The sequence below is a fragment of the Erythranthe guttata genome, chromosome 10 (assembly GCF_056151865.1).
Source record: "Erythranthe guttata isolate IM_541 chromosome 10, IM_541, whole genome shotgun sequence".
Taxonomy (NCBI): Eukaryota; Viridiplantae; Streptophyta; class Magnoliopsida; order Lamiales; family Phrymaceae; genus Erythranthe; species Erythranthe guttata.
In genome coordinates this window covers 129,647-142,223 of record NC_142542.1, presented here as the reverse complement: position 1 = coordinate 142,223, position 12,577 = coordinate 129,647, and the positions used below count along the sequence as shown (strand labels likewise).

Below are 12,577 nucleotides of genomic sequence, written 5' to 3'. Positions count from 1 at the left end.
TTCTCAAGAGATGATAATTAACAGATCAACAATCACAAAGCACGAGCTTATATTATTAGTCTATAAATATTTCAGAAGCCCCATTTTTTTTCCGTGGAAGGATCCAATAAAATTAGCCTTTCAATAGGCTGCTGTATAAGAGCCATACTGTTAGGCATTAGCATATCTCGTCCAAGAATCATTTTGCTCAAGTGTTATTTGTGTCGGCGATATCCTCTTTAGTTGTTGGGTCACGGCTTAATGGATACAACTGCATCATTCATCAAGAATCCAGAATGCATAAACAACAAAGAGTTCAAAAAGGAAAAAAAGACCACCTTGGGGGGTTGAATGGATGATCATGACAGCAACATGTAAAATCCATCTGTCATGGTGTCATCACATGAGACTGCATTCTATTTTAATAAGAAGATAATCACAAAAGGTATATCGAACAGAAGCACGGTCATAATCAGCAACAATTCACCAAACATATAGCACGGACAAGTTAATATTGGAGTTCCGAGACATACATAAGATCCACAAAAATTCAAAGTTTTATAATACAATGACTGTCACACCTCTCTCTCTCTCAGTGTGTCATCCCATAGCATGTATATATATAATCATCATCATCAAATTTCACCTGTCAATCCTAACTGATGTCTAATGCAATCAAACAAAAAATTATAAACGATAAAGAGAAGCACCAAGTGGAAGTACCAGCAGCACTAGAGAGCAAGTAGGAGGGTCGATCCTTGAGGATACGCTTTGAAGCCCCATCACTTGAACGAGTCGATAAAAAAATTACCCCAACGCAGACAGTACACCTAAGCTGGAAAAATAATCAACAAATTTAGAAGAAAAAAACAATACCAAGTGAAAATAGAAAAGGAAAATCCCAGACACATTCTCATACCTACGAAGCTACACACATCGGTTCTAATAAGTAGGACAAGGCGCGTGTAACCAGGCCCCGCACCCCCTGAAGTTATTTTTAAACTATTCCATTTCCTGTATTTAAAGACGTTAATTTCCAATGAGAAAACCTCCTCAACTCCTCAGCACCCGGCACCCTCATTTTTACTTTCCTTTTTTTTCGCCCAAAAAAAGCTTTGTCCTGTTTTTTTTCTACATTTGTATAAGAAAATACATTTTTCTGAATTTTTTCCTAATATTTTGAAATTTTCCTAAATAAGAATTCTAATATTTTATAAAAATTTGAAGTTACTCAAAATTATAAATAATTTTCCTACACAAGAATTTTAATATTTTATAGAATTTTGAAGTTACTGAAATTATAAATAATTTTCATATAACTTCAAAACAGAGTCAATAATAAATTCCAAAAGGCTAGAATTTACCCACATTCTGATCTAATGTGACTACTCTTTTGAGAAACTTAAATCAAAATAAAAGGACTGAGATACATTAACTGGTTGGTTAATACTTAATAGCACCATAGAAAATTTAGGAATGGCAAATTTTACAAGACAAACAAACACATCATGGGAATAAGATGCTACAGGGAATCAAATAGATCCAAATTCAAAGTTTTATAATACAATGACTGTGACACTGACACCTCTCTCTCTATCCCATAGCATGTATCCGTGTCCAACCACGGGCATTGGACTCGTACTTGGCCCTGTCAGTCTTATACATGTTGCCTATCTCAGGTATAAGTGGTTCATCAGCATTTGGATTACTCAGCAACAAACAAATTGATACCAGCACCTGCAAGAGAAAAACAACGTTTATAAGGTCTTTTTATTATGTTCCGAAGTAGCCCATGTCTTGATAGAGTTGTGGAGCATGAATGAAGTTAAATTCTCTCTTACGAACCCTGTCTGTCACTTATTACTTGTTTTCGTTGGAAATAATCATGTTACATCCTCTATCTTTGCTGCCCAATGATTCTTGGATTGAACTGATGTTGTTCTCTTTTATGTTCTTGGTTTAAGGAAGGAACGAATCGGATAATCTAAGATGTATGGGTTGAGGTGGTGCATTTCTCGAACAAATAAAGAGGTATGAAAAAGGAGGTTCTGCTCTTGGTTAGGGGCATTAATTTACCACAGGAGAATCTTCAATTCAAGCAGCAAAAGTAGAGTCTGACTGATCCTGGTAACTAGCTAGAAGAAGCCTAACCTAAATGCTTCATCTACAACGATGCATGTTCTCAAGCTTTCTGTTGCTGATTCTGTGAACTTCATTTCCAATATATGTGTTATTAAGTTTAATAGCCAACAAAAACATTGCATGTTAAAATCCGCTACAGTCAGAGCTGGAGCTGAAAATTTCATGCAAATTAAAAGAAAACAGGAAAGAAACAATTTCACCAATTCCCACTCTAAATTGGCTAGTGTTCCAAATGTATATGAAATTAAAGTGGTGTAATCCTAAGAGCCAACTAATGTGGCCAAATTTCTGTAAACACTTGAAGCAGAAATACCTGTAATAGGTTAAGACAAGTGCACAATCTATTGTTATTTATAATGATTTAGTATATGTTTCTTCAAGTGTAGGTTCTGTTATATATCACTTGATTTTATTCTATATATAAAACCTATTATTAGACATTGCATTTGAGTTTCCTCATTATAAGCGTGTTCTGTACACGTACCAGGGATGAGGCGGTAAGTAATATAAAAACCTTTGGAAAGTATATTTAATAATTGGCATCATCATCTCAGAAGAGGAAATTGGAAGCTCGAGATTAAAAGAAAAAAGAAGTTATACCTTGGAAATAGTAATTGCCGGGCTCCATTGTTCTTTAAGAACGTCGAGGCATATGTTCCCATATTCATCGATGTTGGGATGAAAAATCTCGGTCTTAAGAGTAACCTAAAAATGAGAGACCATTTGAATTCTCAAGAATAATATATAATTCTGATACATACATACATACATACATACATAGCAGGTTAAATGATACAATGCCTCCACAAACTATCAATTGAGTCATTCATCAAGAATTCAACATTCATTATAAACAAAGAGTTCAAAAAAGAAAAGAAAAAAAATCACACCTTGGGGGGCTTGAAGGGATAGTCAGGAGGGAAGCGGATAGCAACAAGGAATAAACCTCCAGAGTAAGGGCTGTCTGCGGGCCCCGTGATGGTTGCTTTCCAGTTAAACAAGTCTTCAGCAACAGGACCTGCAACATGTAAAATCCATCGGTCATACAGTAATAGTAAATCAGTCCCCAATTAATTTATAAAGCAGCATAAGTTGAGAGAAATAAAAGCAAAAAGTAAGAGATGTAAAGAGTAGGAACCAGCGTTGAAAGGATTATTAGCTGAGTCGTCTTTCTTCAGATCATTCAGTTCCTTAATGATACGCCTTGAAGCCATCAATCACTTCAACGAGTCGATAGAAAATTAAAAAAAAAAAAGCAGTATGAATTATGAAATGAAATAATTGAGGGAAGGGAATACCCAAGAAGTAAAAGCCGGGGAAAAGAGCTTCAAACTTCAAACTTACCGGGGGAGGGAGGAGTAGATTGGAAGGGGCGATGAGATGACTCGGAAATGGACTGCTTCCTTCCTTTCGTGCTCCCCATGTTTTCGTTTCTGTTGCCCCTTCCTGCTCTTCTTTTATATATATTTTTTTTAATGCAAATCCCCAAAATGGCCCAAAGAGATTATTGTTGGAGAGGGCCAAAATGTAATTTCTAAGACATATTATTAAATCGAGTATTAATATAAATTATTATTACACGTTTTTCCATTTTTATTCTTTATTTTGCACTCTCTTCCCACCCCAAATCTCATTCTCACTTGTCCAAATCACAATTCAGAAGCTTCTTCCTTTGACCGTATGTCTCTCTGTTTTTCTTTTCATATTTGCGTTGGATACATATTTACTTCAATTCACTTCGATTAATATATCTTCACGGTAACACTCGATTTGATTTTTCTTTTAACTATTATTGCGATAACACCAATGATGTGCATTTGATTTTTTGTTTTGTTATCGAACTAATCTTGTCTGAAAATGGGGGATTTGTTAGGTAAAGTTCTGTCTTTAATCTGTTTTGGTTCCACGTATGTATCCAGCACATAAGAGACTTAGGAAAGGTGTGAATTTTATATGGCTTGGGGGAAACTTACGTGCTCAGTTCATTAGTTTGTTACAGAGTACCCCAACTGTTCTGTTATTTTGATTCAATGCCTGTTTATTACACTGGTTTTATTTGGAGTCTGTGTGCCAAAAATTGTGCTTGCTCAAATTTCCAATCCATCATCCTTACAACTTTCTGTTAATAATATTCTGAGGCTTACACATTCATGCTGCTAATATAATTAATTATTTACTAGCAATATTTGACCTTATCGACTAATGGAGGAAGACAAGAAGAAGAAGAAAAACAGGAAGAAGAAGAATAAGCAAGCTACTAAACCAATAGAAAGTGTCACACTTGACGTAGGGGCCGGGCAATCAACTTCTAATGGTCAGATTCATGATCCGGAGATAGAACAGAATAATAATAATGGTCAAGTATCAGGGATTGTTGATGAGACAAATGATGTTGGAGGGGACCTACTTGCTAATAGGGATGAACCACTTGCTAATGGCACTAGAGGAGTAAGTTTATTTTCATTTCCGTGTATTTATGCAACTGAACATTCTTGAATTTGTTTGTATCCCTCCTTAAAGTGCTGATTGTGTCACTTTGTTTGTTCCTCTTGTTTTATTCACTTCATATACAGGCAAATTTAGCTCAAGTCGAGAAACAATACTGGCTTGACAGAGAGGTACGGACAAAGTTGATCTATCTAGTCCTATGATTCACTATTTATCATTTTATTTCTTGTGTTTACGTCTTTCAAAAACACCTACTAACCTAAAGGTTTATATATAGGCCAGTTTCCAAGACAAAATTAAAGAACTTCAAGCTGAAAAGGATGCTCGGATAGAGAAAGAGGTATCCTAAATTTGCACTGTTTGTTTGAGCATGCTACTACTTTGGATCTTTTTTTCTTTTTTTTACTCAGCATCTTGTCATGTGGTTTTACAGGCTTCCACTGACGAGAGAATTAAGCAGTTGCTCAAGGAAAAGGACAAAATTTCACAAGAAGAGCTAGTACATATTCAAAATTATAGTGTGTGAATGACCTAATTTATTCTTTTTCCTGAGGATGTAATGACTATTTCTTCTTTCACAGGCTGGTCAGAAAGAAAATATCAAACAATTACATGATGAAAAGAATGCATCCATGCAGAATGAGGTAGTGAAAATTTGAGAAAAAATAAAAAATAAAAAAATTTAGAGGAATTGAAATTGGTGTCCGTTGCAACTGTTGATGGATGCTACAAGTTTCTAATTTCCTATATCTGTACAAGCAATTCGAAGCAGTTTGTGATAATGTTGACTTGTACAGGCTAGCCTGAAGGAGAAACTTGTACAATTGGAAAAGGAAATTGGTGCATTGATCCTGAAAGAGGTAATTTTTATTATAGAAAGATTAGGTAAGGCCAATCTTTTGGATCACTTGTGCATCCTAATCTTATAACGGTCTTCTAATGATTATGCATATTTTTTAGGCTAGTCTAGAAACCGAAGTTCAACACCTGAAGGATGAACAGAATTCCTGGAAACAGAAAGAGGTGAGAATGCATCAATTTAAAATATAAAGACAGAAAGTGGTTCATAATATACATGAAAATAGTACCATCATTTTGTTGCAGGATCATGTTTAAAATAAAATATAAAATAATGACATGTTGATTTGGACAGGCTAGCCTAAAGGAGAAACTTGTACATTTAGAAAAGGAAAATGATGCATTGATCCTGAGAGAGGTAATTTATATTATAGAAGCAGAAGATTAGATAAGAGCAATTTCTTGCTGATTTACAACTCTCTTTTTCTAAGTGATTATTACACTTCTCTGGAAGTAGCTGATATTTTATAGTCTTTTACAGGGCAGCTTTCAACATAAAATTCAACAAATACAAGGGGAAATCGATGCTCACCTGCAGAAAGAGGTAATTTTTATTATACTCCACTTGTGTATATCTTCAATTTTTGTTCCCTTGTATTTCCAAAGGTTTTCTAATGATTGTGCATATTTTTAGGCTAGTCTAGACATTGAAATTCAACAGCTGAAGGATGAAAAGGATTCTTGGATGCAGAAAGAGGTGAACATCAAATTTCAAATTGTATTGAAAGCTTGAGCTTGACTCGGCACAATCACTCTTATTTAATCAGTATCAGTTTTTATGCCAGCAGTGTGGCAGATAGTTCACTGTTCCCTGAAACTTGTAAAATTGCAGGCCGATTTTGAAGAAAAAAACAATCAATTGGTGGATGAAGCTGCAGTTTTGCATTTGAAAATGGTACGTGTGGGCTTACCTTACCTTCATAAAGAAATAATCATCAAATTGTTTTCTCTTCCAATTTCTGATGTTTGGGTCTTCACTATTTTATAGCAAATAGAAACTAGGGTGGTTTAGTTAATTGACGTAATTCATGAAATATAGGTGAGCTTGCAAGAGAAGATAACACAGATGGAAAGAGAAAGAGATACGTGGATCCTCAAAGAGGTGAAACTACCTTTTATATTTTATGGATATCATTCTTTTCCATTTCTAACTGCTCAGTTGAGATAATTATGAAGACACTGATTTTCTGTACGAACTATGACAGGACTCAGCCAAGGAATCGATTGCCAGCCTGACTAAGGATAACACCAACTTGGGAGCTCAGGTAACGACCGTAGCAGCATAAATTGATAATAATTAAATACTTTGATTAGATTTCTATCATTTAGCCTTTTTTTTCTCCAAATTAGTGGGTATTAATTAATGTCAGAGTCTGGCAGGTGATGGAGCTGGAGCAATCAAGGGAGAGTCTTTTAGAAGAAACACAACATTTGACTCAGATTATTTCCAGTCTAAACTTACAGAACAAAAATCTTGATACCACCGCTGATTTTCCTCACTCCTCTATGGACAACAAAGTGGTAATATAATATATCCTCCGTCTTCGGGCTTCTCGAATGTGATTTTTACTTTGAGACTCAACTTTTCAAGAAAGAATACTTTTCCTCTTTTTATGATTATTATGATTATTATTTTTTTTATGTTGGGTTGTCGACATGATTCTTGGTAATGTTTTTGTTTCTGATTCAGACTTCCGAAGATGGTGAAGTTAACTACCATATAGAAGATGCACGTGAACCAGTTGGGGAATCTGTTGCACAAAATGCAGAGCTTGTTGACAAGGTAAGCTGCCAAACTGTGATTGCCTCAAGTAGCATTCGATTGGAACAACTTAAAATGCACAAGGTTTTGTTCAACTAAATAAATATACATGGGAGCCACATAACGGTTATATTGTTCAGGTGAATGAGTTGTTGTATGCTGAGCTTGACCAACGAGGTGTAGCGAAAGAACATTTTTCCTCTGCTACCTCTGTTCCAGTGGCTTTTACTGATATTGATAATGGCTCAGCTGCTCTTGAACCTGATTTAGCAGTTGGAGCTGAAGCTAACAAGGTACTGCGGCCTATCTCAGGCAGCACCCAGTCTTTGGAAGATGTCATGATCGAAGATCAGAGGAACCTTCAACTTGTCAATGTTAGTCATAGCCCCGGACTTGCAAATTCTTCGGAAATAATGGAGTCTGATGAAATTGTGCAAATTCCATTAAATGAGAAAGAAATTAAGGAACCCGTTTTGGAGAATGATGACAAGGAAGGTGTAGGACTCACGGATGCTCCGTTGATTGGTGCTCCGTTCCGTTTAATATCTTTTTTTGCTAGATATGTTAGCGGAGCTGATTTAGTTGATAAGAACACTGCCAAATATGGATGATTGATGAATCCCATCCATGGGCGTTTATAGTTATATCTATTTTTGTATACAAAGCAGACACTCGAGAGATTTTGAACCGGTCCAAATAGGATCACGCCCACAGTTTTCTAGTAGGTCGATACAGAGATAACAGGTCCAGAAAAAGCTATCTAGATCTGTTTATACATTTTTTATTTTAAACTATTTAGAAGATATGTTTGAATGTCGGAAACAATTGAATTAACCAATTTTCTTTTATTTTAATCATAATAATCTTTTGACTGTGTAGTAATTAAACTTGAAACATACAATAAAAGCAATCTAGTGAATACGGTGGTGAACAATCAAACACTTTCTACTAGTATTGGAATAAACTTATTATTATTACATCTGAAACTTGTGAAGACCGTTTTTATGTTTGGATAAATAAATATGTGGAGATTCTCTAAGATGCTGGGCTAGTGCTCCTGGACTTTTCGGATGATGTTCGATTCTCAGAATCAGTAAGCCGGATTTCCTCAATCATCCTAACAACTTCACTCATTGCAGGTCTCATCTCTGGCACCTTTGCCACACACGCCAAACCAATCTGAAGCATTTGAACCATTTCTTCTTCATTATTATTATGATACTTGATGAGATCAGCATCAAAAACCTCAGCCGTCCATTCCTCCCTCACAACGGACTGGACCCATCTCGGTAGATCTTCAACCTCATCTTGTCCCATCGGCTGAACCGGAGCTTTGCCTGTGAGCAATTCCAGTATCAGAACACCAAAGCTGTAAATATCCGACTTTTGAGTTGATTTTCCTGTTTGAACCAACTCCGGTGCTCTGTAACCGGCACCTCTAGATGGAATACCAGGGATTCCTCCCATTACAGGAATTAGACCAAAATCTGTTATACGAGCATCGGAGTTTTGAGTGAGTAGGACATTTGAAGATTTGATGTTTCCGTGGGTCAATTTACCACCACCACCAGCAGCAGAATGAATGTAAGCCACTCCCTTGGCTGCTCCTAGTAAAACTTTGACCCTCGATTCCCAATCAAGAGACCTTCCACTCCCCTTGTTCCCTGTAATGTAAATATTATACGACGTGGAGTTCAAATTCAAATTCAAATTCAAATTCATGCATGTTAGTAATTGAAATGAGAGCAAGATTAGTAGTAAGTACCATGGAGTTGGGTGGAGAGGCTGCCACGTGGGACATGCTCATAAACAAGGAGTTTCTCATCCTTGGAGAAGTAATAAGCTCGAAGTGGGACAATATTAGGATGCTGACTCATCATCCCAATGGTCTTCATCTGTAGTTCGAATTCTTTTTTCCCAGCAACAACTTCTCTAAGCCGTTTCACCACAACAGTCGTTCCTTCTTCTAAGATGGCAGTGTAGGTTGTACCGTAGCTTCCTTTCCCCAGCACCTCAGCTGAGGCTCTCAGCAAATCCTCAAGATTGAAATTGAATGAGCATCCTTCAAAGAATATCAACTTGTTCTTTTCGGCCTCTTGTACCCCACTCCCGAATTCTTCATTGGCCGTCTCACGTCTCCCTCCTTGGAATGGTTTTCCTTTTAGCAATCCACCACTAACAGTCATCTTACGCTTTGTACAGAACACAAACATTGCTGAAGCTGCAAGAAATAGCACTGCAGCACCACCTACTCCAATTGCAACTACAGTCCCTTTGCTTAAACTTTTCGTGGACTTGTGCATTTGAGGAATTATCGGAGAAAATGGGGTGTGGATTTGAGAAGGAGAAGGTGGAATAAAATCTTGAGAAGGAGAAGGTGGTAATGAAGGGCAGTTATCGAGGGGTGTACCGCACAAGAAAGAGTTTCCGGTGAATGAAGAAGGAGGAAACGTCTGTAAGTGAGATGGAATGGAACCGTTAAAGTGGTTATTGCTGAGGTTCAACTGCTTCAGCTTTGGAAGGTTGAGATCAGGTATGGAACCGGAAAGAGAGTTGTTCTGGAGGTACAAAGTGGTGAGATGTGTAAGATTTAGCATAGTGAGAGGGATATTCCCCGTTAATGAGTTGAAGGAAAAATCAATGACGTTGAGCTGTGAAGAGAAAAAGGAGGGGACATCCCCCGAAAAGTTGTTCTGTTGGAGGTTAATGTATCGGAGAGAAGGTAGAGAGAGAAGATGGGATGGAAGAGGACCGTTGAGGTGATTGGACCGAAGGCTGAGGGTGGTGAGGGCATCCAATCTAGTTAATGTGTTTTCAGGAATGGGACCGATAAGTCCGAGTGCAGGCAGGCGAAGTGCCATTACACGAGTGGCGTCTGGAGTGCAAGTGACTCCAGACCAAGAGCTGCAAATAGAAGAAGTGTTTTTCCAGTTGAGTCTTCGAGCATGAGGCACAGAGGCAGCGAAATCAACAAGGGCTTCCCTGTCTGAGTTGAGGTCTGCAGTGATTTTTGGCACTTGAAATAGGTAGAAGAAGAAGAAACACCATATGGAGAATGAGGAATGCAGAAATAGCTTCATTATATTGTTCTTCGACGACTGACCAAGTTTGGAAGAAATTAGGAACCTCTTTTCATCCAAAGACGATTGCTGGAGGAAACAGCATAGTATCCTTCAACATGTACAGATGGTAAGCAAATTATAAGTATGTAGAAGAGTATAAGGTCTAAATTCGTGTACAAAAACTAGCTACTGGGGTAAAACTATATATTTTCTAAGCAAGAATGTAGATTTGGTACGACCTGAAGAAGTAAATCCATGATTAATTATTTTTGAGAAAAGTTAAAGTTCCAGTTGATCACACATATATATATGCATGCAGAAGCAGCCATTGTTGTTGTGAAGACAAAAGGCAAAATATTAGTAAGCAAGAAATCAGACAAACTCCGAGATATGCTGTTAAGTGGAGCAGACAAGAAACATAAAGCAAAACGCATACAGAAATACAGAAATAATAGAAAAAGAGAGAGAGGTGGAAATGGAGCACCTTAATTAAGTAGTGTTGTTAGGCTAGGCTTGTGGGAGAAATGAAATCTGAGAGAGAAGAGAGTCATCAGTATTCAGTAGTAGTCATCCATCATAATTATAAACATGATAGAATATATATCTCAACGTCCAATATCAGCTAGCTGATCCAACCCCAACGGCATTGTTTATCACTTTTCTATTTATACTTCCCACTTTTACTTTTTTTTTCTTTTTTTCTTTCTTTTTCTTCTGGCATATCTATCAAGCTTCTACTATAGCCTGTTGTTGCAATATATATAATTAATAAACATGAAAGAGAAATCAAGATTTCCTTTTCTTGAAACTACTACTTCTCTTTTAGGGCTTCTTCGTCGTCAAGCAAACGGACTTGGCTGGATGGATTACTGATCGATCTGCACAAATCTCCACATTTATTTAATTGGGTGCTAATTTCCTGTCCGTCCACAAGTGGTTGTGGTTGAGATAATTAATTGGCATTACGGTGGGTTAATTAGCTTAAGTTAAGACACAACAACTATTAGTGAGCTAATCATATCAAGAATATATAATATAAATATTGATACTCGGTGATTAAAGAAAAACCAAACCCACATGCAGAAGAAACGTAAGACAAAATAGAAACTACGAAATTATTTTATGACAATCGAGTTCCACCTATTATAGGTTAAGCAGTTGACTAGGCATATATGTGGCAGTTGGGGTTTGGTATTTAAAAAAAAATTAGAAAAAAGAAGTTTGCATTGGGGCCCACCAAATAAAAGATAAATAAGAGAGGAGGGAGCACATGCCTTAATAATGATGAGTTGGGAGCCACTGTGATATTAGATGCGGTCAGTCAAACTACTATCGATTCTCAATATTCCCCTTCACATGGCTTATCTATATATATAATATACATACCATTTTCTGTTTAAAAAATCTTCTACAGGTCAGCAAAACTTATGATGCCACAGCCACAGATCTTCTTCTTTTTTATTATTACAAAATTGGAAAGTCAATTATCTATTTTATATGATGAAATATGGATATGACTTTGTTATTTATTTATATACCAGGGCCCCCTTTGTTGTTCTTTGCATTAGTAATATTGCCACCAGTAATTAGTTGAGATGCATACATAAATGAAGTTGGATTTCACATCAACCCAACTAGGTATCTCTATAATTTTAATCTAATGTTACTAGTTGACCTTGCTATATAAATTGTGGAAAATAATCTCAAGAAACTTATATACATCTACAAGATAAATATACAAGTTGTTCAAAAAAACAAAGACAGATATAGAAGCACAACAAACAGTTCAATTAAATCATGCATAAAATACAAGCAATTTACTTTCGGAACTTACAGATTATTTGGTACTGCAAAATTCGATGCCCTCGATACTCTTTACTGCTGCAGTGCAGCTTCTGAATCTTAATATGATTTCTTGCATATAATTTTATACTAGCTGGCCTGTAATGGGTGTGCATGCAATCTTCTTCTTGTTATTTTGTCTTAAGAAAGGAGAAATATAAACAATCTTCATTCGTTACGGCTCTTCTACTCAACTTACATTATTTCCCACCTATCTATAGATAATCCTCATTTCTAAGAAATCCCCCAATGAACAAAATGATATCTTAGAGAAACCTACAAAAGTGGCAACTGAAAGCAGGGATTTGTTTTTTTTTTACTCCATAGTCATTGTTTCCTTGCCAATATTTGACATTCTTATAGATCAAGGCATGGAAGTATCTGCAAGAAATATTACCAGATTAATCCATAGAGGAAAGCTTCTGATTCATATTAACCTCCCCTTTTGGTAGTCTCCAATCCAAAGTAACCGCTGTATTTTACT

At 36.5% G+C, this 12,577-nt stretch overlaps 3 protein-coding genes across 11 annotated transcripts; 1 reads left to right on the top strand and 2 right to left on the bottom strand.

The window, feature by feature from the left end:
• Positions 1 to 560: 560 nt before the first annotated feature.
• Positions 561 to 3,535, bottom strand: LOC105953205 (ubiquitin-conjugating enzyme E2 5B). Of its 4 annotated transcripts, none has more exons than XM_088824885.1 (5): positions 3,260 to 3,371; positions 3,012 to 3,139; positions 2,722 to 2,826; positions 1,591 to 1,716; positions 561 to 597 (listed from the first exon to the last, which is right to left on the bottom strand). In XM_088824885.1, exons 1-5 carry the CDS (start codon positions 3,333 to 3,335, stop codon positions 580 to 582), a joined length of 453 nt encoding a protein of 150 aa, XP_088681011.1. In that variant the 5' UTR covers positions 3,336 to 3,371; the 3' UTR covers positions 561 to 579. The 4 variants fall into 4 exon arrangements, with proteins under 4 accessions (XP_088681011.1, XP_088681013.1, XP_088681010.1 ...); XM_088824887.1 differs by lacking the exon at positions 561 to 597 and adding an exon at positions 3,466 to 3,535 and having other exon boundaries at positions 1,387 to 1,716; positions 3,260 to 3,341; XM_088824884.1 differs by lacking the exon at positions 561 to 597 and adding an exon at positions 3,420 to 3,528 and having other exon boundaries at positions 1,387 to 1,716; positions 3,260 to 3,341.
• Positions 3,536 to 3,699: 164 nt separating this feature from the next.
• On the top strand, positions 3,700 to 8,043 carry LOC105953195 (Mitochondrial ATP synthase D chain-related protein). Of its 4 annotated transcripts, XM_088824880.1 has the most exons (18): positions 3,700 to 3,799; positions 4,302 to 4,569; positions 4,695 to 4,739; positions 4,847 to 4,909; positions 5,003 to 5,068; positions 5,151 to 5,213; positions 5,367 to 5,429; positions 5,530 to 5,592; positions 5,723 to 5,785; positions 5,909 to 5,971; positions 6,062 to 6,124; positions 6,260 to 6,322; positions 6,467 to 6,529; positions 6,633 to 6,692; positions 6,808 to 6,948; positions 7,118 to 7,210; positions 7,330 to 7,416; positions 7,447 to 8,043. In XM_088824880.1, exons 2-18 carry the CDS (start codon positions 4,324 to 4,326, stop codon positions 7,798 to 7,800), a joined length of 1,659 nt encoding a protein of 552 aa, XP_088681006.1. In that variant the 5' UTR covers positions 3,700 to 3,799; positions 4,302 to 4,323; the 3' UTR covers positions 7,801 to 8,043. The 4 variants fall into 4 exon arrangements, with proteins under 4 accessions (XP_088681006.1, XP_088681004.1, XP_012832284.2 ...); XM_088824878.1 differs by having other exon boundaries at positions 7,330 to 8,043; XM_012976830.2 differs by having other exon boundaries at positions 3,765 to 3,879; positions 7,330 to 8,043.
• Positions 8,044 to 8,116: 73 nt separating this feature from the next.
• LOC105953193 (putative inactive receptor kinase At5g58300) lies at positions 8,117 to 12,474 on the bottom strand. Of its 3 annotated transcripts, XM_088824876.1 has the most exons (4): positions 10,736 to 11,335; positions 10,474 to 10,490; positions 8,955 to 10,306; positions 8,117 to 8,853 (listed from the first exon to the last, which is right to left on the bottom strand). In XM_088824876.1, the coding sequence occupies exons 3-4, from the start codon at positions 10,267 to 10,269 to the stop codon at positions 8,225 to 8,227; spliced, it is 1,944 nt and encodes a 647-aa protein (XP_088681002.1). In that variant the 5' UTR covers positions 10,270 to 10,306; positions 10,474 to 10,490; positions 10,736 to 11,335; the 3' UTR covers positions 8,117 to 8,224. The 3 variants fall into 3 exon arrangements, with proteins under 3 accessions (XP_088681002.1, XP_088681001.1, XP_088681003.1); XM_088824875.1 differs by lacking the exon at positions 10,474 to 10,490 and having other exon boundaries at positions 8,955 to 10,360; positions 10,736 to 12,474; XM_088824877.1 differs by lacking the exon at positions 10,474 to 10,490 and having other exon boundaries at positions 8,955 to 10,338; positions 10,736 to 11,363.
• Between the last annotated feature and the right edge of the window lie 103 nt (positions 12,475 to 12,577).